Genomic DNA, 25,406 nt, shown 5'->3' with positions numbered 1-25,406 from the left:
CTCATTAAGATATGTTCTTTGCTTTTGACAGTGGAAGAGAAAATGCAGTTAAATATTTATATAAATAATAAAAACTGTTTTTTTTTTTTTAATTTTAAAATAGTGAAAAAATTTGTGTGATAATTTTTCTGTTAATTTATAAACAAAAACTTCAAAATTATGTTTAATTCTTTATTAATTTAAATTTCAAAATAAAAAATCTGAAATTAACATATTTACCTTGTAGGTTTGTTTTTATTTATTTATAATTTCAAATTTGATAGTTTTAATTCTAATAGTCTGCCTTACTGAGTTTTAATTGTTGCACATTTCACATGTTTTATTAAAAAAGTTTATTTTTTAATATAATTAAATTTCTGCACTTAACTTTTTTCATTCTTAACAATACTTTTAATTCGATTTTTTTCAAAAATGACTGACAAGAACAAGTAGCTAGTAACACAATCCTTTATAGTTAGCTTTTTATAGAATATTTACCAAATAAATTTGTTATGTAAATCCTTTTCAAAGATGATGATGATAATAAAAGAAATATGCACATTTATTTATATAAATTTCTGCTCTTTTTTGAAAGGGAGTAATTGAACCAAAAATGCAGAATCTACTGCAATAGTTAATACATTTGCTGACAAAATGCAAAAATATCCACTTTAGGAACATTATTCCTCAATGAAATAAATTAATTGCCAATTTAATTATAAGAAATTGCATATTTTGATATTTAAATTTTGGACTCAAAAATAATAATAATAATTTGAATTCAGAAATAAAATGTATATTTAATAAAAGAAAATTATTCTGAGATAAAATCAAAATTGATACTTAATAAGGCCATCTGATGTCAAAGGGAGAATTGATGAATTACATTTAATGTAATATAGAGTTTTAAAAAAATTAATATATCTCAAATTCTGCCCTAAAGGTTCTAAATAGTTCTGAAATTATTGAAAACAGTGTTGATGTGGCTGTATTTTTTATTTACAATGTATTTATAAATCTTTTCTTTTGTGTGTGTGCATATTTTGTGTTATTTTTTAAATGATTTCTTGTTGTGTAAGAGTTTCTTTGAAATCATTGAACTGGCATGCATTCTGTTGAATTGCCAATGGTCATGATTTTTTTTTTCTTGCTTATGTATGTTTATCTGAAGAGCATTGAAGCTTAAAATGAATGAAAATATTTTTCTGAATGATTGTATAATTTTTTTTAAGAATTTTAATTATTTTTTTGTTTTTGCTGGTGACTCCCCCCCCCTCACCAATTAATAAAAAATGAATATTTTATTCTTTTTTTTTCACATGTAACCACTGTAGATATTTCCCATCAAATTTGAATTTTATTATTTAATCTGTTCATTAAATTTATCTAAAGGAAATAATGAGATTTATTAATAACCATTTAAAAGAATTTCTATTTTTTCAAAAATTTTACCAGAAATGTTCTCGTTTCGTAGTGATAATGTCACTCAGGATCCCAAGATGAATGCTATTGTTTTTTTCTTGTGTAATTTTTTAAAATTATAATTAAAAGTGAAAGAATTAATCAATAGCTATAATTAGAATTGGATTTTTTTTTTTTTTTACGAAGGGATTTCTAGTAAAATAATATTTCTATGTATTTATGCAAGGAGTTAAAAAGTATTGAAGAAAAGAAATGAAATTGAATAGGATAGAAAAAAATTAAGTCCATTAAATTTTAATCTATGTACCAGAATTAAAAGTTTTCAACATGAGATCCCTTAGCTAATCTCAGCGTGCATGAGTGAGTGATGATTGATTGGAAGATTTTTTTTAAATGATATATGTTTGGAAGGTTATATTGGGAGGTTTTTGAAATTCTGTAAAATTGATGTAGAATAATAATGTAATTGATGTGGAAGTTGTAATTATATTCTGCTGCAAGACTTTGTAATTATTGTTTGGAAAGACAAAAATATATAAAGATGTTAGCTATATGTGATAGAGAAGTGAGTTCAATCACTATTTTAACCTAATAGTATTTTTAACGTATTATCTGTAAATTGCAACATTCATGATTTAAAAAAATAAAACTTATATTCAAAAATACATTTTAGGCAGATCATTGAACTCAGAGTTACCAAATTTGGTGAATAATTATTTCTTGGGTATTTACAAATGGTTTTTTAGAAAAAATTAACCAATATGCCCTCTTGATAATTTTAGAGTGCATTATTACATAAAATTTGTCACCCCATTTAAAACTTAAAAGAATTAGCTTTCCAGTGACACCAGTTTTATTTCCCTACAATTTTTCAAGAAATTTTTGTAACATATTTTTCTACTTATTTTACAACAATATTTTTCATAGTATTAGTTACAGGATTTTATTGTATTAATTATTTATGTATATTGTAATGATATTTTATTTCATATATATATATATATATATATATATATATATATATATATATATATATATATATATATATATATATATATATATATATATATATATATATATGCCTACATGTTATTATTGCTGTAGTGAAAAATTAAATTTTAAAAAGGCTTATATAAAGATATCTGAAATAATCCTGAAGCATTATTGTATTGTAATATTTCAATATAAAGATTCAAACTCTCTTAAATTTATTCTTTCTTTTTCAATATGTATTTAACAAAGTTTCAAGACAATTCATCACTGTGAATTATAATTAAATAATGAACAACCAATTGTTAAATTAAATTTTAATTATTTTAATTTCTGTTGGCAATTTTTATATTTATTTGATTATTATTATTATAATTAATATGTTTTGTAGGTACAAAGTTCCTGCAGGATTCTGCTGCTGTAGCTGTATTAAAATACATTGGTATTACAGACAAACACGTCCCTGCTCCATTAAGAGATTGGTTCCTGAGGAATATAGATAACCCCAAACTGGCGAATCTACTAGATCTTTATTGTAAAAAGGTGATGGAATCTCATGATAGCCTTTTATTATGGGATGATATTATAATTTTGTAAATAGAAATTGTATGTTTAAGGTTATTTTTCTCTGTGAATTTGTAATATTTATATATATTATATATATGCATATAAACGGGTATATTTATTGATAATTACAAAAATTTTAATAACTTTATGTTATTCCCCACCACCCCTCCAAAACTCAGTGGTAACAATCTAAGAGCTTTTTTTATAGGGAAATCCTCAACAAATGTGGAATACCCCTTCCTGCAGAAGCATGGAAATGCTTCATGAAAGATACTATATTTTTTTTGGTTTTGCTTGTTCTATTTTTGTTTGTATTGTAAACGGAATCCCAAAATTACTGCAAGATTTGAATTTACCACCATTTATATTCTAAAGTGTTGGCATCACTGTTGAAAAAACATTGACAGCTGATAGTTTAGGGTTAGTAAAAACGGAGCATTACACGATAGAACACTATGTTAACACAAGATTTGAATTAAATAAAAAACATTTTTTTCTTTAAATTGTTTTATTTTTATTGAATTGTAAAGTACACAGGATATGGCTTTGTATTGGATAACACATAGTGCAAATGGCTTCCACTGCTTTGTTGGTACATACACATTCTTTTGTTGAAATTTTCCATGACCATTTTGCATAAATATGGTTGAATTTTGTTGATGCAGTGTTGAATTTTCTCCTTCAATGTGCATGTGCTCGTTGGCATAGAACTTTGACTTCAAACAATCTGTAAAAAGAAATCCAATGGTATTAAATCATTTCATCTATGAGGCAAATTTTAGAACTATGGCCACCAGATATTCATTATTTTTGAAATATTATTCAACAATGGAAACATGTTCTTCTATTGTGTAACACTCCAATTTTACTAACTTTAAACTATCATCCGTCAAATGGTTTTTTTAATAGGGTTGCCAACACTTTACTGCACAAATAGTGGCAACTTCAAATCTTGCTTTAATTGTGGGACACCCTTTATGTGTGTGTGTAGATGTTTATGATAATCTACAAATACAATTTAAAGTGCTTTTTTTATCAAGTGCCGCAAACTGTGCAAACAAAAGGTAATCTCCCTAAAAGAACAGTTTTAACAATTTTTAAAATTTTTATTTGTATGCTAAATGTTTATTATTATTATTATTATTATTATAAGTAATCTATGACTTCATTATTTAGAAATTTCACGTGTTTGTTATGTATATCTTCTCAATCCCTCCGCCTTATTTGTAGGAAAGTTTTGTATATTTTTGACATAAAATTTTACGTAATTTTAACGTATTTTATTTGTAACAAAATAGAAATTTCAATCCTAATAAATGAATCCATTTATATAGAAGAAGGTAATTTTCCTTGAATTCACCAGCAAAAAGAATATATATGTATATAAAATATCGAAATTTAAACTGTGAATCTTAAATGGTTATACAGTCCATATTTAGACAAATAGAAATTATCTTCTTTATTTTTTCAAATAAGTTTAATAGATGCACACATCAAAATAGCATATCTAATATAAAAGGATAAATTGGCAGCTCCAAAAAATGAATGGAATAAATAATATTATTATCCCATATTCTATTCCATTATGTCTATTACAATGATTTCAGTGTCAACTTTTTTTTTATGTGTGACCAAAAAAAAAAATAATAAATCTGAAAACAAATATTGTCTGTAGTAGGAAAGAATATTGTCTGTTCTGAAATCAGGAAAGGGTTCTTGTGTTTACAAATTCTTTATAATTTTTTATTATCTTGTTTGAAAGATAACTTTGTATCTTATAGAAGTATTATAAAAATATTTTACAGCTTTGTTTAAAACAATAGTGCATGATTTTTATTTCTACTTCTTATGTAATTAAAGAATTCAATTGTAATTTTGTGTCCAGTATTTATGTGTAACATTCGTCTATGTTCTTGAGTTCAAAATGTAACGTACTGAATAATGATATCAATTTGTTTAGATATTCTTGATCTATTTATGATCAAATATTTATTTGTACAATTATTATTATTAATAATGTTTAATATTTCTGGAGAGAATTTGATTGTACACCAAGAAATTTCTATTTACCAACAACCTCAGATATTTTTTTTTCCCCATGTGACAGTACTTACAATATAAAAATTCATTAAAAAAAATGTCCGTTTTATTAGGAAGAATACGAAACTTATGTAATCGTGAATACTTATGATCTCAAATTCTTTTTAATGCTGCAAGATAATTTTTCTCATAAATTTTTTTTTAAATTAATGTTAAAATACTTGAAAGAATTGCATTTCTTTATTAAAAAAGTCAAATGTAAGTAGAATCTATACGTAATAGAAAGTTTGTTATTTCTGTTTATGATCAATAATTATTGCTATATGAAATTTTGTAATGACTTCATTTTGAAAAATATAGAAATATTTTTGTACAAGGGTACATAGTGCATGTAGGAACAGGTTGAGTAACGCAAGTCATTGTGGTCCACATGTGATGAAATATTATAAATAACTGTTAGTATTCTGTATTTGTTTAATTGTTATAATTGTTCATGTTTTTTTTTAAAGTAATTGCTGCAAAAATATTTTAAATATTGTGTTGTGTTAAATGAAACTGTTTTTCTGCTGTTGCATCTGGCAACGATGATTATGTTGTTAAAAATAAATAGAACGAATGAGATGCTCGCTGTCACTTGGAATCGACGTAATCTGTGTTTTGATTTTATTTCTTTAAAAACACTTGCAGTCGTTGGTTGTAATATCCTAAAATAAGAAATATTTATTTTATGTTGTATCGGGCGTTTACAATCTGCACTTTAAAACGCAGAGTTATACACCGATATGCACATAGTTCGAAAGATTTTTCAGATGAATGATTGTATTTGTTTTACAGCAATTAAATCTTTTTAAATAATTATTTCGGTACTTTTTCGTTAGGCGGGCGCAAATGTCGCCAATTGTGAACCAAACGCGAATTTGGCGGAATTCTACATTATTTGGCGATTTTTCGCTTGCGCCCGGCTAACGGAAAAGTACCATTATTTCAATTTATTGTGAAAGTTTATTTCAGTGTGTTTATTTTGAAATTGTTCTGAAATATTGACTTAAGAAATGGGAATTTATTAGTAGTATTATTTATTTTATTATTTTTTGTTATTTTGAATTGTTCTTTTGAATAAGTATTTCTCAGAATAAAAATAAAATATCTTTCATTGAGATTTGTGTAATGATGGAGGGCAGAGGGTGTGTGAGTGATATAGATAATTATGTATAGCAGAATAGTAATATGTTATTCATCTAAAATTAGCGATCAGCTGGTTCGCCAGGCAAAATGCTCTTTAAAATTTTCAATTAATTATTTACATATCTTGGTCTCGTAATAGGTTCTTCAGCAAAATAATTTTAAACTTCAAATTTCGGTAGTCACATAACTCATATTGCTAAGAAGCTTTATGATATTTTGTTCATTGCACTATTTTTCTCTCTAATTTGCTGTCAGCTGCCATAAGATTTGATTTGAAATAGAAGACATGAAACTTCAATAAATACGAAAACCTTTTTGCTGAAACAAAGGATATTTTTTGGAAATATGGAAGAAATGATAATTGATTGAAATTTGAATGCCAATAGCCTTGATCGATATTAAACATGTTGCACGATTATGAATGAGTTATTCATTTCTTAGCAAAAGTAACACCTTTCCTATTCGCTACAATTCTGCTGTCTTTTTTTCTTCTTTTATTTTAGAAAATTCGAAATCGTTTCGAAGCATATTTCATGTGATTATGAAATGCGATTGAAAATCAGCTATGAATAATTGATTGTCACGATTAATCACTATTTTCTTTTATCAGATATTAATTTCAGACTATTTGGAAGCTGTTTTCGTTTGTATTGCCGTTCTTTATCTATCTATACACATATAAAGAGGATTGTTTTTTGAATTATACAAATCTACAATTTTTGGCCGATCATGATGAAATTTGATACACATGCTTTTCAAAACAAAAAGGTAAATGCCAATTTTAATTTTTCAAATTTAATTTAAATTAGAAAGACAATTAATTTAAATTTTTGCGTGTTTTTGAAATATCTCTGCTGAGTCTCTTAAAAATGTCTTTAATTTCGCACTGTTCCGTATCTTTTTAATTTACCAATTTCATTTCCGTTAAGCTTTTCTCTTATTTTAGTAATTTTTTTAAATTTCATTTGGTGCATAATCTATAACGTTTTATTATTATTCTGAAATTCAATTTTATTTTATTTTTTCATCAAACCATTCGATCTCATGCTTTTGCCAGTTTTGGACATTAATTTCAATAGAATTTTCCTTTTCCTTTTAATTTCTTAGTCAATTTGCATGCGCAATGATTTGTAAATAGATATTTCATAAAATTTGTATTTTTAATACTTATCAAGTACTCAAAGCAAAGACGCAATATTAGAATTTAAAAATCTGGAAGCCAATATTTCAGGCAAACAAGTTAATCGACAAAGACGGCTAGTCTTTAAGATATGTGAAAATCATTGTGGTTATATATATAGTATGTTCGGCATCTGCACATAAACAATTCAACCAAACTTTGATTACTATTTAAGGCAAGAAAAAAATGTTGTGAATTTTTCAAAATGCAAAAGTTAATTGAATATTTTGTTAGTTGGAAATGAATAGAAATTTTGCCGTTTTCCAGCAGTAATTTTGATGCAAATTATTGCGCATGAAATATTTTTGTACCATTTTCGCATTTATATTTATTTTATTTCTGTGCAAATTCACCTTTATTTTTTATTACTTTTTCACATACACTAATTAAATAGCCGTAGAAGATTTTAAAATAAGGACATTTATAGATAATCCTTTGCTAGGCGACTGTGAGGCTCTGAACTACTTCTATATATTTTGTTTTAATTTTAAAACTTTGATGCCATTTTTTATTGATTTTAAATGAATTCTAAATTTTATTTAATTAAATTTAAAAATTACTGCGTTAAAATCTGTTATTTTTTACTTATATCATCTAAGAAGTAATAAATAATATTACTAATAAGAACAGTTATTTTAAATAATTCTTTAAATACATTGGTCTTTTTTTAATGCTTCAGTAAACAAAATTATGGAGAAAATGAGCAATCTGCGTTTTTTAAAAATCGTCTGGTTCAACTAATGTTTTCAATTTAAATAAAAAGTGTTCCAGACGATAAAAGAATTTTGTTTATTATATTTTATACAAACTTATATTATTTCTTACATTAACCCACTTCTCTGTGCATTAACCGTATTAAACATGAATGCCTTTTAATCTTGAGAAACGCTGGGTATGAAATGTAATGCAGGAGGAAAAAGTAAAATTAAAAATAAATTGTAAAATGCTGTTACAGTGACTCAAACAAATGAGAGTGCACCTTACTTTTACTTGATAAATCCTACTTTCAATATAAATAACACATTTCCGATAAGTGCAAACATGTTTTTATTTTTGCACATAACAAATGGTTTAATTTAAAGTTTTAAAAAAATCATCGAAAAATTTCTAACTTTAAAGAATATTTAAAAGAATAAGAACTTTCAGAAACATTTAAAATACACGTATGTAGTTTTTTGCCTCAAAAAAATTGAAAATACAGAAGGTATTCGAACATTTTTAACTACCACTAAATATTTTCCACTTTACTGCTACTTTAATCTAATTTTTTGTAATCGTTTCTTAAAGCTTTTCAAATGTCATTTTCTTGTGATTAAGTTTCTTTGATGAACTTAAAGCCAAACTTTTAATTGGAAAATGGCTCCTTTATTCAGGGGTGTTTGTGCTCCGGGGAAACCCCGGAATTCCGGGGATTTTGAACTTCGATACCCGGAAATTCCGGGGATCGTCGTTCAAAAGGAAGTAGGAATAATAATGAATTATTTATTTTGATCTGGGTAATTTTGTTTGCTTTGAAAGCAGAAAACGCAAGGTCAGTTTGTGTGGTGAAAACTTTTCCTTTCTTTCTCCAAAGGCAGTGATAATGCGTGAAAAGGGGGAAAAACTTTTTTGTTCTTTCCTTATTGCGAGTTATGACTCATTTCCCCGGTTCTCGGACATTCTCTTCTGGATTCTTTTCGGCAAGTAAGCGCGGCAGAAAAAAAAGGGAGAGACTTCGTTCAACCAGATGTGCGATCACGTGACCTGGGTTCAAAGGTCTTAATTTTGCAAAAAAAGTAATTCATTGAACTTTTATAATTAGGTCATTCAATACTTCATAATTGTAATTTTTCATTTCTCCCCCCTCCCTTCTCGAAACTCCAAAATGTCGGTAGTAAGTCCGTAAAAGTTTCAGGGGATTTTTTGGGGTCCCACAAACACCCCTGTTTATTAGAAACCAGCATTGATATAAGGAAATTCGTATTAAGATTATTTAAAAAAGAAAAATCTTATCGTGAAATAGCTGAAATTGTTGGTAGAAGCCACACTTGTGTTCATAAAATCATTGTAGAATATAAAAATGAGGGATTGATTGAAAATAAACGGGGAAGAGGAAGGGCAGGTATTGTGTGTGATGTCGCAAAAAGAAAAATTTTGAAAGAAGTCACGATTGTTCCTAAAGTAAAAACAGTCAAACTTGCTGCAGAAACTTCTCAAATCATAGGCAGAAATGTAAGTGCTGAAACTGCGCGAAATGTAATTAGACAAGCTGGATATAAAAGTCGAGTTGCTAGAAAGAAACCGTTTATCAGCTTACAAAATCAGAAAAAGCATTTAGAGTTTGCAAAAAACTCATCAATTGAAGACCAATAACTTTTGGGAAAAAAGTTATATTTAGGAATGAAAGTCAATTCAACATTTTTGGCAGTGACGACCGTCGCACCGTATGGAGAAAGCTTGGGATCCAAAACATTTACGTCCTACAGTTAAACATGATGGTGTCTCCGTTATGGTTTGGGGTTGTATGACTTCAATCGGAATAGGGAATTTAGTTTTAATAGATGGCATTATGAACTATATGGTATACTTGGATATACTTCGCCGCAATCTAAAGGGAAGTGATAAAAATTTCGGTTTAGATGGAAATTTCATTTTCCAACAGGACAACGACTCTAAACAGAAAGCACGTAACGTCAAAATGTGATGTCTTTTTCATTGTAAACAGCAGTTACACACACTACAACAGTCCGCCGACATCAATGTCGTTGAATATTTGTGGGCCACACTCGAAATGGTGGCCCAAAAAACACAAAATTGGAAACATAACCCATTTAAAATAAGTGTTGCAAGAATAATGGGGTAAAATATCTTCAGATACCGCTCAAAAGTTGGTCGAATCGATACTGCAACATTTAGAGGCTATTATAAAAGCCAAAAAACAATCAATTAAAGATTGGCAGTTTCTTTCTATGAGAGATAATGCAAAAATTTCATTGGTGTGTTCTTAATTTTTTGAGGCAAAAATCTGCATATGTCTATTTAAAATGCTTCTGAAACTTTTCAGTTTAGAATTTTTTCGTTGATTGTTCTTTATTTTTACTTTAAATTAAACCATTTGTTATGTGTAAAAATAAAAACTTCTCGGTAATGTGTTATTTATATTGAAAGTCGGATTTATCAAGTAAAACTAAGGTATACTCTCAATTGTTTGAGCCACTGTAGGTAAATTCAGGGCATTTAATTCTTAAATTAAATTAAGCCAATAATTTTGTTATTAAACGTTTTATTGCATAAAAGAGTGATTAGTTAGGGATTTAACAGTAGAAACTATTCCAAAAATAAGAAAGATTAATCAAAGAGTCAAAAGTAAAAGAAAAGTTGAAAGTTATTGTTCTAATGTTATTATCCTGAATAATAAATGAAAATTCTGTAAGTAAATAAAGCATCAACAGCCTGTAAAGTGAAAGAACGTTTCAGCACACAGATTTTACAAACTATTAGGTAATTCTTCTAAGCAAGATGTTTCTTTATCTTTACAACGTTAGAAGCCGCTATTCTAAAGAATTAGTGCTATTTCCCTAAATTAGCAATTAAAATTCCGTAAGTACATAAAGCCCCAAGAATAGATAGGATAAAAGATCTTTTCAGCGTATAAATCTTCCAAACAGTTAAGTAGTTCTTCTGGGCAAGGTCTTTCTTTATCTGGAATTTCTCATCTTCGGTAAAATGCAGAAGATTTAGTGGCAAGCACTGAATAATTATTGAGGTTTTCTTTATCATTTCGTTAGTTACAGATGCCGGAATCGCTATCAGAAGTAAGTAAGATAGAGAACAATATGCTGAACACAACATTGAGAGGAGATATTTCAGTGGAATGTTTCCATCAAATGCGATTTTATATCCAGTCCAAAATAATTCGATTACACTCATGAGAATCGATATAAGCACAGGAAATGACAAGAAATCGTCAAGAATTTTCACAGATTTCGTTATTTCTGAGAACATAACAACTTTACCTTTGAAATCTTTGGTGCAACAATTACTCTCAAGACAAGATATCAAATGATTCAAGATACTTCTAACAGATGTGCAAAAAAGATGATAAAAGTAAAGAAATAGAGAAGAACACATTCTAGTTATTAAGTAAAATGAAAAAAAGCAGATTTGATAGGATGCCATATAATATGATGAATCGATTTTTAACATTTTGATCACTGGATTGTTGATTAAGAATGATTTTTGATTCTTTGTAGTTGCAAAACCGTTCATGTGGATTATAAAACCATTAACAACAAAAATCATCTCCATCACAATGAAATATACTGCAAAAATATACACATTCGAATGACCTGCATAGCTTGATGATTGTCTTATAAATTTCTTGAGGTTTTTTACCAGCTGTGTCATTATATGAAATATTCTAAAAACTGAGATGTACAGAGCTACTGCTGTCGTCAGTAATAGAAAATGAATGATTTGTCGTTTTTTGTAGGGCAATATTGCGAGCCAAGCAATATATATAAAGATTCTTGAACCCAAAATGAGGAAAATGAAGTATTTTGCAAAACTCCTGGCATACAAAATCGTGCTCTTCTCAGCATTTATCCTTTTATGTTGAGGAGACATTCTATGGGCGAAAATCCCGACAAACTGAAACAGAAAGAAAACCAACCTGAAATTCTTCAGAAGAATGTTTTCCTTAAATTGTTTTGGGCTTGGAGCTTTATCATTACCCATTTCAAAATTTGAAATACTTGGTGAAAAAGGCTTTGTTACTTCTGATTTTCGAAATAATTCAGTATGTTTTGATTTAGTATTGAGGAACATGTTTTAACACAGAGTTGCTTTTTTAAATATCTGTTGACTGTTTTATGAAGCAGAAGATTTTGGTGAAAATGAAATTTAACAGAAGCAGTAATTTTATTGAGCTTACAATTTATAGAATCACTTCCCAACATATTATTAAGAAATGAAAAATCGTAAAAATAGTTATTTTTAGAATTTGCAGATTACTTTCTTATTTAATTCCAATCGTTGAAGACAAAAGAGTTCCACGATCTTGAAAAAGATAGTTTCTTAAAATCAACGATTGAAAAAGAAAACAATATTTTGATCAAGTAATAAAAAAAAACAAATAATAGGTGTGACAAAATTTTGCAGTTAGAGTAGAAATAATTTAGAGAAGCGATAATTTTGGGAAATACAAGTGATGATCTTTGTATCTTGCGACCAAAGTATGAAAATTATGTTTCCAAAATTGGCCATGTTTCACTGAATCAGTAATTATAGGGCTGGCTCTCTCTCTTTTTTTGTCCGTTCAGCTAGCTATGAGGATAAAAAATTTCGGCAGAAATGGAAACTAGCTTTACACAGAATCAGTAAATTTAAACTGAGTTTGTATTTTTCTATCAACCTATTGAGATAAAAACAATACGGAAAATTTAAAAATTAGCTTTTCACAGAATCAAAATGTTAGAGCTTGAAGATTTTCTTCACATATTTCCATCAAAATTGGAATGTAAAAGAACCAGCCGAAGTTTATTACTAAAAATTCTTTGAAGCAGTAATTTTAGAATATAGAATTCATTTCAACATCTTTCGGCCAATCCATGAAAGGTAAAAGAGAAAGTAAAATGAAAATTAGTGTTTCACAGAACCAGTTGAAACTAGAATGTTCAAATATCTTGTATGGCGATCAGTCTATGAAGACAGAAAAATTCTTGCCCTGCATGATGATCAGTCTACGAAGATAGGAAGTTTGTGTATTATAAGGTCATCAGTCTATGAAGATAGAAAATTTCTTATTTTATATGGCCATTCGTCCATGAAGGTAGAAAATTTCGTATATTATATAGTCATCAGTCCATGAAGATAGAAAATTTCGTATATTGTATGATCGTCAATCTATGAAGATAGAAAAGTTCAACTAATTTAAACTATTATAGAATCAGTATTATTTGGAGATACAGTTCTTGAGAATAAAGATATTCAAACTGAAAATAGCATTTTACGAAATGCGAAACTTTATGACCGCAAATAATCTTCGCATGTGTCTATTAAGCTATGTAAATAATATGTTTCTGTTAAATTTTAAACTAAATGTTCACAAAAGGAGTTACTATAGAACTAATTAAATATTTTTGTATGTTTTTGCTAATATACAGCAGCAAAAATTTCAATAATATTGAGATAAAAGCTTCACAAACATTATCATTACATAATGACTTTATATTTTAAGTTGAAATAAAAGTAACTAATTCAATAATATGAAGTAAATTTAATATTTCTTAATTATTCAAAATCATTTATTGATTACTTATTTAATAATTTATTATTATTATTTTAAATAAAGTATTTGCTTCTTTCGCAAGTAACAATAACTTTTAATTCATATTATCACTTTATAAATCATTATTTATCTCCAGAGCTATATAGAATATAAATGCATAAATATCACGTTATTAGCATAACAATAAATGTTTACTGAATTTGCGAAAGAATTATTTTGGTTTGTGATATTGAAACCGAAAAGTATTTTAAAACTAAATTCAAAGGATGAATACATTGCATTTTATAGTCTATCTTCAATTTTCGTTGTGACACAATAATCATAATTAAATAGATCAGAGATTGGTTATGTGGACATGTTTGTTTACTGTAATAGTTGAAACGAAGTTTAGCAATCTCCTATTCCACAAAGTTTTTATTTCATAAAATCAATATTTGTGCTTAGGTACAATTCGGAGAAAAAATATAGTACTATTTTTAAAATTAAATTTCATTCAATTCAAACTTCAATGAAACCATTGAGTGATATAGTTTGAATTGTTTCCTATTGAATTTTTTCACTTTAATTGTAACAAATTAATGAATAATTTATATGAAAAATTAACCATGACTGTAAAATATTTTCATATAACAATGAGCACTCAAAAGCACCTGCGTCTTTTAAATGCATAGATAATAGCTTCAGAAATATGGTATAGTTTCTATTTATATTAACTCCCATAAAATTATCATTTATATCACTGAAATGTTTTTAACTTCGGTAGAATTTGCTGATTGTCTTTTTTTTTTATTGTTTAACAAGAGAATATCAATACATACGTAAAATATTCATCATTTTGTTCAGATGTTGATCTTTTTTGCACTTTCTCGTATACGTAGCATGAAGTGCAGGGACCGTCAAAAAAATTCGAGTTTGAGATTTTGACGAATCTCCATGCTTTGAACCTCTCTGATTTCGAAAAGCATCTTTTTTGAAAAATGTCCGCTCATCTGTCTGCCTGTAAAAAAGATAATTAAAAAACGCTCTGAACTGGACGGACGAAATTCGGTACACAGTCTTTACACCAAAGTCGCAGATTTCTATCAAATTTTGAGTAAAATCTGTTCAGAAGATGCCTGTCCGTCCTGCTGTTCACATATAATTTAATACAATAACCACAAAACGAAGAGACGTATATAGATAAAATTAGGCACACAAATTTAACGCATATTGTACAGAAACCTGACAAATTTTGATCTTAGAGTGGACTTTCTGTCGGTCTATATTTTCAGAAACATGTATCAAATTTTTATGGGTTTTGTGACTTCAAGTGCAGTTTTGCGCCAATTTTTTTATTTCATTCGGTCGAGAAAAACGTGTAAAAAATCCAAATCCGATTTTTTTGTATGCTATTAACGCATATCGGTAAGAAATCGCTAATTAACTCATCAATGATGGCACGATAGATTTAGTAAAAATGTTAAATTCACTTCAAAATTTAATATTTAGTAACTATTGAACGCCAATGCCATGTAATACGACCTTTGACATGAAAGTTTATCAGAGAATATGCAAGAAGGTTTTGGGGCTGCCACCCCAGTAGATTCTGGTATAGATATGTCATTTTATATAAGCAACATTCTATAAAGAAAGCAAGCAATGAGATACATTCTGCGCATGTGCATCACAAAAATGAGCATGTGTATGATATGGTGAAATAATTTCAATCTTTGTTCCACGTAAACAATATAAGTGTTAAATATTTATTAAAATCCAGAAATTTATTTTTTATTTTGTAGCAGTTCCAAATTTATTGTATTGCCAATGACGAATATTCCACGAGACTCTGATGTCATTATTTTTTTTATTTCTATTACACAATTAAAAACATAAGCTGATTTCGTATTTTTCTTCATTTAATTTATATCATGAAAATATTTTTTGATAATTTCTTTAATTATTGTGTTATGGAAAAATACTGAATTATTTTATTGAATATTTTAAATATTAATAAATTTTCCTTGCAAACAATTTACGTATTTTAAGAAGAATTGTAATGTTGTTGTAGCTTGCAAAGGAACAATAAAAAAAAATTCCGAAAAATTAAATAATTATTGAATGGCAACATCAGCTGAATGTTGAAAATGGATTCTGATGTCTATTTTGGAAATCCACATGATGATGAAACATTTTCGGACAAATATGAATTAGCAGATTATTAAAACATCTTAATTATCTAATTAGATTAATTAAATTGACTATAAAATGAATAATATAAAATTAAAAGGGCAATTATCATTAATAAAAATAAAATTAAAGGTGAAAACACATTGGAAGCTGTATTTTAAGCATAATGTCGGATAAATCGAAATTTATGACGTTCGTGTGTGGTAATGAGCGCTTTATGAGATTTGTATTTTGCCTAGATTTTTTTTATATTTTAAGAAGAAAAATACAAGAAAAGATAATTAATAAGCAAACCTTCATATATGATTTATAAATGAAAATCCAAAGGCCATTCATATAAATATTTTCTTGACAAATATGTTTTTTTTTCTTTCTTTTTTTGAAAATTTGCAAATAGACCTCGCAACACTGGTGGCAATAATTCTTCGACTAGAGAATCGAAAGCCTTGTCCATAGGTATGATAAATATCTCTACATTCATGATTCATAATGTTACAAAATAAACAGGTTTGCTCATAATTTATGGCAGTAAATTATAAATTCATTTTATTTTTTATGCTTGTGTTTTTTTATGACTCACCGGAGCATGAAAAATAAAAAGGCCTCGTTTAATGGCAATATGTCTGTCTGCGCAATAATCCAAAAAATATATTCAAACATCCACAACCGATTATCAATATCAGAGACTGAGTTAGAGAAGAAAATTTGAACAGCGTTTAGAATTTTAGAAGTTTTTGAGTTTAAATAAATGTACCCAGATTTTGAGCGAGTGAAAAATTCTGCATTTTAATTTTTAAAAATCAGGAGAATATGTTAAAAAAAGTACTTCTCGCTTACATGTAACGAATCTACTCCTCTATTTTGCGCCCTCTAGTAGTGACGTATAGAACACTCGTCTTACCTGACCCCACTGTAGTTAAGTTACTGCCTTTTTATAATAAATCTGTTGAGAATTTTGCGAGGGAAGATATTTTAGTATATGTCAATATAAAATAATTATTGAGCAAAAGGTTAAGTTCTGTACCATCGACAATTGTTCGCCACACCAGATTTTTTTCCAGGTGATAACTTGCCAAGTTTTGTAACCCTAAAATGTTCACTGATGAGAGTTAAGAATGATTCATGAGCAACATTTTTGTTTTGGGGACATTATACAGTGGTAACCATTATAACAGTTTTCAATGTAGGAATCAATCAGGTGTTAAAAAAAAATTCATCGAACTTTTTCGCACAGTCTCAAATAAAAGTAATATACCCCCCCCCCCCCTCCCCAAACCCCAGAAAATGTTGCACTTCTGACAAGGCAGTGAAATGCCACGAATGTTCATACTTTTATTTTCAGAGAATCGCATACTAGAAATTCTTACTTCGTAGTTCATTTAAGAAAACCAAATATACATTTGGAAGGTATGCGGAATACACACCGAAAAACAATTATTCTCTTGAGAATTTGTTTCCAAATTTGTTACGTATCTGTATTTTAGCTACCAACCTGTGTACCCAAATTTACCCATCAATTTACAGGAAACCATTCTCCATCAGTTTTGTAGTGAGCGTGTTCATTTCCATTCGGATACAGACATATTTCTTCCGAATGAAATTCATTCGGAATTTGATAGACATCTTCAAATTTGGTGTAAAGACTACATTCCAAAATTTAATCCATTTAGCTCAAAGCATTTGTGAATTATAGCGTTTATAAACAAACAAAACGACAGAAATAAAAAAAGACAAACAAATCTAAAATTTTTAATATTATATGTGAAAACAGTCCTGAACAACGCTAAAGTCAGAAGGATGGAATTTGGTACATATCGTTATAACACCAAGTATATAAGTTTCTGTCAAATTTTGCACGGAAGCCAATCATATATCATCTATCTAGTTGTCCGAGTACAAGTGAACACAATAATTTAAAAATATAAAGAAATGGATGGGTAAAATCTGATACGAAGATTTAGCATCCAAATTGTGTGCTCTAATTAAATTTTGAACGGAATGTGCCATGACGTTGATTATCAAATTTTGAACGAAATCTGTCACAGTGTTGAGTGTCCTATTTTTTAACGAAATCCATTCAGAGAAAGTCTGTTTAATTGTCCGACTACAAGTGAACCAGATAACTAAAAAAACGTAAAGAGACGGATGGATAAAATCTGGCACAGAGCATCTGGCATCTAAATTGTGTGCCAGGGGCAAATTTTGAACAAAACCCAGGCTTTGATTTTTGGCAATTTCGCATACATTTAAATTTATAACTCAAAAAAGTAATTATAAGGATAAATGAGAATTGGTACATAGCATGTCTGCACTTTCATAAATATCTAAAAGCGTAACTGGGAAAGGCAACAACTTAAAGGAAGGAAATTTGATTTCCGATTTTTCTTACTAACATTTTAGTTCTCAATCAAATTTTGCTTTCAACTAATAAAAGAAAAGGAGTTCAGAAATTTCATCTCTCATAATAAATGTTATAGCTGAAATATACAAAACTACAAAATAATATTTTTTAAAGTTTTGAATAAATAAATATGACTTCATGTTTTGCTTATATATAACAATTGTTTATATATATATATAAAGCAATTTGTTTATATGTAGATTGTTTTTATATGACAACTTTATAACACATACATTCCATGTATATCAATTTATAAAGATGATATATAACTGAAAAATTTCTGACCAATTACTTATATAAATGTAAGAAGTAATTTTAAATAAAACTTACAGCAAAATTTAATTGCAATTGTAATTGTAATAACTTTCAAAAATTTTTTATGGATCAATCTTATCTTTAAAAAAATCATTATATAACTGAAAATATACTGATAATAAAATTCTAGATTTCTCTTCAAAGCAAGATGCTTAATAGATTACATTAGAAAAAATCCAAACATTGCAAACATATTTTTTATTTTCTTCAAAATTTTATTTTTGCTTTTCTTGTAATGAACAAAAACGATCAGTTTCAGTTTAAATACAGGAAATCAATGATATTAGATCCTTTATTAGTCTGAACAATATCAACTTCTCCATTACGAAATCATCACATGTCGGCTATGGCGTCCGAAACAGTTGATCAGAAAGTGATATCCGTTGGTGGATGATAAAAAAAATGGCGCGAAATAGTAGAAATTCTACAACCGTATCGGTCTGGAGAATACCAATTTGACCGCTGAGCAGTGAATAATTAATTATCAGCTGATGGTTAACTACAGTTGGTGTACGTATCAAAACGAAAGGAAAGTTTACTTTGTGAGCTGAGGAAATTATTTCAAAAGACTTTCTAATTTCCGCCCTGAATGGCTGCCAGAGGGAGCTGGCTTACATCTAGGTGGTGCTGGCCGCTAATGAATCCCATCTCCTTGATTGTTCTAAAAAGATTGTTTCTACTTATAATAAACGCCTAGTGAGGTTGTAAAACTCTTAACAGGCCACCAGACGTGATTAATTTAGCTTGTGAATAAAACATTACCCAAGAAATTATTTCATTTGGTTTAAAATGAGTGATTTAGAGGGCATGACTGCGAGATGGAAGCCTGAAGTGGGAAAAAAATATTTTAAACAAAAAAAAAAAAAAAGATAGAGAGATGATATTATTTTCTTAAAATAAGCATAAAACACAAGATATTGCAAAAACAAATACAACGAATTACCTCGTTGTTTTCTTTGTTTTATTTTATATGACTTCAAATAATTGATTTTTCTAAGTTAATCACCCGCTCTAGTTGAAAATATTAATGTGAGTAAATTTAAAAATGCATTGCAATAAAATATGCCTAAAAAAATCTAATATAATGTGCTAAAGAAATTTGCACTACTGAAACTCTACAGAATTCTACATTTCAGCCCTTCTCTAATCAGTTCATTATTGATAAGTTTATAATGAGAACTGTCTTATAATGTATACTGTCTTGGAAACTGTTGATATTTATTATAATAAAGATTTATCTTCATATCTTTCATATTTCATGTTTCTTATTTTATGCGATATACTTGAAATTTGTAGATAACTTGCAGCAGATTTATAAAAAGCAAACATTTAAAATATTTATTTTACATGACGATTTATAGAAATTGTTAGGAATTATTTTTTATATATTACATTGATTATTCTATATAAAGAGAATAAGTCTTTGTTGTTTAGTTTTTATTAGCATAACTGCTGAATTTAAGAGTGAGCATTTATTATTGAAAGAGCAAATATAAAGAAACACCGCATTATTATTACCGCTTGTGTTAGCACCATTTCTAGGGATAATTTTTTGTGTATGCAATCCTGAATGTCGAACCCGATGCAATTACAATTTTATCATCAATGACAAAGTTTCGTTTCAGGCATTAAGTTTCATCATATTTTTTTGAATTGCGAAATACTAATGCATTTTATTTTGATATCATTCGAACCTCCTTCTTGTTTTCAAGGTCACAGCGGAACATTAAAATTTGTTACATAATGATAAGCTGTTTTTATAATTTCAATGCTTTCTTCTGAGACATTCACTTTTTTTGGATCTTTAACTACAAGCATTATATTTAGTATGGATAGATTTTTGTTGGACATATGTAAACTGTGTAATAAATATAAGCCAGGTTATGATATTGATTTAAAATTGATAAAGCCTTAAGATCATTGTAAAAAAATTGATGAGGCAATGCTGTATCTTCTACGGCAAGTCAAAGTAGAGAAAACCGGCAAACTAATAGTGATTATGTCTCCAGATTCTGTTTGTATCCTACTTCTTTTGTGATTTTATGCGATTTCATTGAAATTTGTAGATAAATTACAGCAAATTTGTTAAAAGCAAACGTTTAAATGATTAATTTTACACAACGGTTTACCGAAGTTGTTAGACAATTTTTTTTATATTACATCGATTATTTTATTTAAAGAGAAAAAGTGTCTTTGTTGTGTAGTTTTTATTCACTATGTACGGTTGTTTTTTGTTCATTTGCAGGGAGATGACATATAGATACATTGCAACAATGCGGTACTTACATTTTAAAACATTAAACACTTCATAATTTCAATGGTGTTATGTCGGTTTTGATATTTGTGTATTACTCTATTAAGAATATAGGCCCACTGTCCTGTTATTAAAAAATATATCAGAAATTGTTTGTGTATCTGCATTGTGGCCTATATAGCTGCTAGTTAGATGTATGTATTGTTCAAAGGGACTTTAGGAAAGAATGTATTATCGTCAATGATTATTAAATTCATTATTATAAGATTAGTTATATTAATATTTCGATCAATTTGATTTGCTAATTTTCATTGAAGTCATATAAAAATTCAAATATTTTTAAAAATTATTCATGTTTTTGCACGTCTCGCTATGAAATTTTTAATGTTAGATTTCAGTATTTCGAGGAAGACGTGCACCTCATTCAAATTATTTGATGTGGTTTTTTTAGTTAGTGGTCTATTAGTTAGTTTAAAATTTCTAGAGAAAACTTATTGACTGCAGTGATTAATGATGAAATTGCTCACGAAATTTCTATTTAAATGGAAATTGCTAACTAAATCCGTACACTGGAAAAAGGCCTATTCGCAATTAAGAAACTTTAAACAAATTTTTGCAGTTACTTTAGACCGAGAATCAATATTCCAAGGTTTTTAATTTCGTATAAATACATTAATAAAAGCTTTTCTTTTTTGACTCTTCTACCTGCCCATTGGAATGCTACTAAAAGTTAAACAAAATATATAATTTATCTCAATTAGTCTTTTGACGATGTATATCAAACGCAGGTCGCTTGAATGCTGGTGGTTCGAAATTACCATGAGTTTAAGCTGGTTCATTTAAATTTTTTAAATAAGTGGATTTATTTAAAATTTATAATATTTATCAAATTTATTTAAAATCAAACGACAATTCGAATGCCACCTTTTTACCAATCGAGGTTCAACCGATCCCGCAACGATTCAATACGGAACTGTTTTTCTTTTTCCTTACAAGAGCTAATCACATGTCAGCAGGGTTACAATAAATTAAATCGCTGAAGGCAAGTCAGCGCATGGTTACAACATTCTTTAACAAACAGCGCCAATGAAGTGGCAACATTCCGTCCCGAGTTACGCCTTTATGCAACACACAGTTATTCAGACGCCCCATTAAATGGGAAAATAGCACCAAATATCTTGGAGTCATCCTAAATAAAACGCTCACTTTCGGACCCCACATTAAGAAAATCGGCGAGAAATTTAAAAAAGCAAAAGGCGCATTATACCCACTTCTGGGCCGGCACTCCAAATTGTCACTCAAAAATAAACTCCTATTGTACAAGTCCCTGCTAAGACCACTCATTAGCTACGCATCCCCAGTGTGGGGGGCAGCAGCAAGAACACACGTGAGGAAACTTGAAGCCCTTCAAAACGGAACAGCAAGACAGATAGCTAACATGCCTTGGTACATAAGAAATAAAAATATCCTCAAGGACCTACGACTGCCGACAATAGAGAATTACCACAAAAATATCTCTCTTAAATATTACCAAAAATTAGATTCTAGTTTAAATTCAGCGCTGCAAGAAATCCCTACTTATGATCCAAGAAGCAATAGAAACAGAAGAAGACCGAGAACCCTGCTCATTTAAAAACCTAGTCTCCCTAAGCCTCAACCGGAATATATTCACGCCAATGGAACTCATTAGGACAATTAAAACACATCTTAGTAAATAGCTCTTCTTTTTTTTTTTTTGTTTGTTCTGTGTATTGTGTCGTCCCATGTCATATAAATGCACACAATAATTAAAAAATCTAACTAAACTGTTATTTATATCTACTCCAGTTAATGCTCAACATAGTTTGTCTGTTACTAATAACCATTTCAGCTGAACGGAAGATGAAAGGCCGCCGAGCCTAGGCGCTTCCAAAAACCCCCATCATCATTGGCTTTGGCATTTATGCAACACAAGTTACAATTCCAGATTCAAAGTTATAATCAATAATATACAACAATATATATATATATATAGTTCATAGATTTGTGCATTGGATCATTAATATTTTTTAAATAAAGCATTTAAAAAAGAAATTAAAATTAAAGCTGATCTTTGTTCCACTTAAAAAAAAAAGAAAAGAATCAGGCTTTCCTAACTTAGATCCTTAATATACTGCTTAAGACACATTAATTTTACTACCATTTTTCAGAAAATGTCATTGAATCTTGAAATATTTTTTTTTTTTTAAAAATCAATCCTATACCTAAAATTTGAGTAATAAAATATTTTTTAATTAACTTTAAAAAAAATGTTTCTATTTTTTTTATGAGTTGGAACTGATAAAATATCTTAAACATTTTTTTTTTAACTAATTGTAGTCTGTGTAATTTCTGTGGGCGTTTCAAGGTCACATTTTCTACCTCGTTATTGGTTGTCTGGTACCAGTAACGCGGTAGAAAATGTGACTTTGAACCGCCTACAGAAAATTCACGGACTGTAGTGAAATTCCAAATATAGTCTGATAAATGTTTTTGTGACTTCTATCTCCAACTTTGAAACGCAAAACAAATCTTCATGTTGATGATAAACCCAATCTCCATTTACATTTCTCTATTCCGTACTTGGAAGCATGAAGAATATAACTTTCTTCTCCAGTTAATTCTGAGCATGCAACGGAGACACTCATTCCCATTCAGAAGATCGTAGATATTACGTAACCGTTCTTTCGCTATCCACATCAATGCCTACGAACCTGTGGTAAATAACAGGTTCGACCATCACTCTCTAGATACTCTTATGTTTGATACTCTAATGTTAAATATTAGCTTTTGCATTCAAAAGCTTTAATGATAGATTGAAACTTTAACATCCGTTCATTAAAAGTTGACTAACTTCAAATTTATTTATAAAATTACACTTTTTAAAAGTAGTGGTAATGCAAATATACCTTAAAAATAGCAACATTTTAAATATGTTTAAAAATAATATTTCGACGCTAAGCAAAAATTTTAATATCTATTTAACTAGCAAACAGATACCTAGTTTCAACACACCTATTTTGCCTTTTATTGTTTTGAACTTCAGGTATTGAAAATAATAAAAGTCATTACAATTCGGCTCTACTTGAAAGAAGTTGCATAGTTTCTCCTGCGGAGCTTCACAACGATCGTAGCGCCCTCTTTCTGATAGACAGGAATTTGGCATCGTGCATGTTGTCACTTCAAAGAAAAACAATCTTAAAATGGAAATGGTGAATATAAAATTATTAATTAAAATGAAATCTTATTTTTATTACTAGTATGTTGCACATATTTCAGGCAAAGCTTGAAATTCAACATTCTGTAGAATATATAAGCATTTTGTAGAATATCGAAGCCTTGATGCTATATATGAAACTATTAATAATTTATCACCTATATATTACCTAGGCATTCAATAATACCCCATATGACACGCTCAGTTTTCAATACATCGCTAAATCGTTTCGAAAATCATGCGGAAAGTTCGTGACTTTTAGCCATCTGCCGAGGGTTAGAATTTGCCATTTCTATTTTGCGCTTTGTTTTTTAGTGTAAAAAGAACTGTTTTAATGTGCGTCAAATAAGATGAAGATTAAGGGAATCACACTCAATAGACATGCAACGAAGAATCAGCTATATGAGAAAAAATAAATTACTATTCGATCACAGTTTAATAACCTTTTGACTCCCCCCCCCCTCCTATTTGCCATTTTTCGGTCTAATCACGATTGACGGATTTCATCCAAAATTTAACGCCAATCTTATGGAGTAGTTACATGGGCTGCGGTGGCCTGGTGGTAAAAAGTCTGGCAGACGTAAAGAAATCGCCAGCTCATAAATAGGCAGCTAAATTCAGTAGCATCGACTTTCGATTTACATCCAACAGCGAACACTTACAGCTTCTACTTACCGAAACATTGAAGAGATACGATATAACGGCGACCCATATGGGAAATTCCTACTTCCGATACAATGGTAAAATTTACTTAATCACGAGCTGTTCATTATTGTTTGGGAAGAATTAAAAAAGGGAGTGTATTCGCAGCGATGCTGTCTATAACCAGAATAAAAATGGGGACTTGATGCTTAGCTCCTAAACACTATGGAAAATAAAAATGATTAATTCCAACAACGAGGAATCTTTTGAAATATTGGAAAAGTATAAGAATGGAATCGATTTAGAATTGACAGGGTGCGGTAGCTATGTAACAGAAGAAGATATTTTTAGTATCAAGGGTGACGGTTACAGCATAATTGAATTCTATACTGAATTGGATCGACATCTTGATCTGGCAGATTTCTCAGAACTGAATTCTTCAGATCAGTGTTGAACTTTTGCATAATAACTGGATCAATTCGTTATCTCGTCTTGCCTTTAAATTTTTCGATTCAAAAAATATACACGAAAAGAGGACATGCTGATGGCAGACGCATTGCATGGTAGATGACATGTACATAGCATTTGAATAAAACTGCCACATGAATGGATGACATTGCTTCTAATTAATATCGACTAATCTGATTAACCTGTAAATGTTCATTTAGCTTAGAATCGTCAATTTACTCTTAATAATTGTCATTATGAATGATGATTAGAATTAATTTACGGTTTAAGTTTGCAGATGCTACATTATTATTT

General features: G+C 28.9%; 1 protein-coding gene across 2 annotated transcripts in view; it reads left to right on the top strand.

Moving 5' to 3' along the window:
- The window catches only part of LOC129957157 (uncharacterized), a 40,454-nt gene extending 34,331 nt beyond the window's left edge, over positions 1-6,123 (top strand). For both annotated transcript variants that reach the window (XM_056069334.1, XM_056069333.1), the window contains one exon: positions 2,783-6,123. In XM_056069334.1, the coding sequence (XP_055925309.1) occupies positions 2,783-2,988 (206 nt within the window). In that variant the 3' untranslated portion in view covers positions 2,989-6,123. The remainder of the gene's footprint in view (positions 1-2,782) is intronic.
- The last annotated feature ends 19,283 nt before the right edge of the window (positions 6,124-25,406 follow it).

The sequence above is a fragment of the Argiope bruennichi genome, chromosome 11 (genome assembly GCF_947563725.1).
Source record: "Argiope bruennichi chromosome 11, qqArgBrue1.1, whole genome shotgun sequence".
Lineage (NCBI taxonomy): Eukaryota > Metazoa > Arthropoda > Arachnida > Araneae > Araneidae > Argiope > Argiope bruennichi.
Note: the sequence above shows the minus strand (reverse complement) of the source record. Positions and strands in the feature narration are given on the sequence as shown.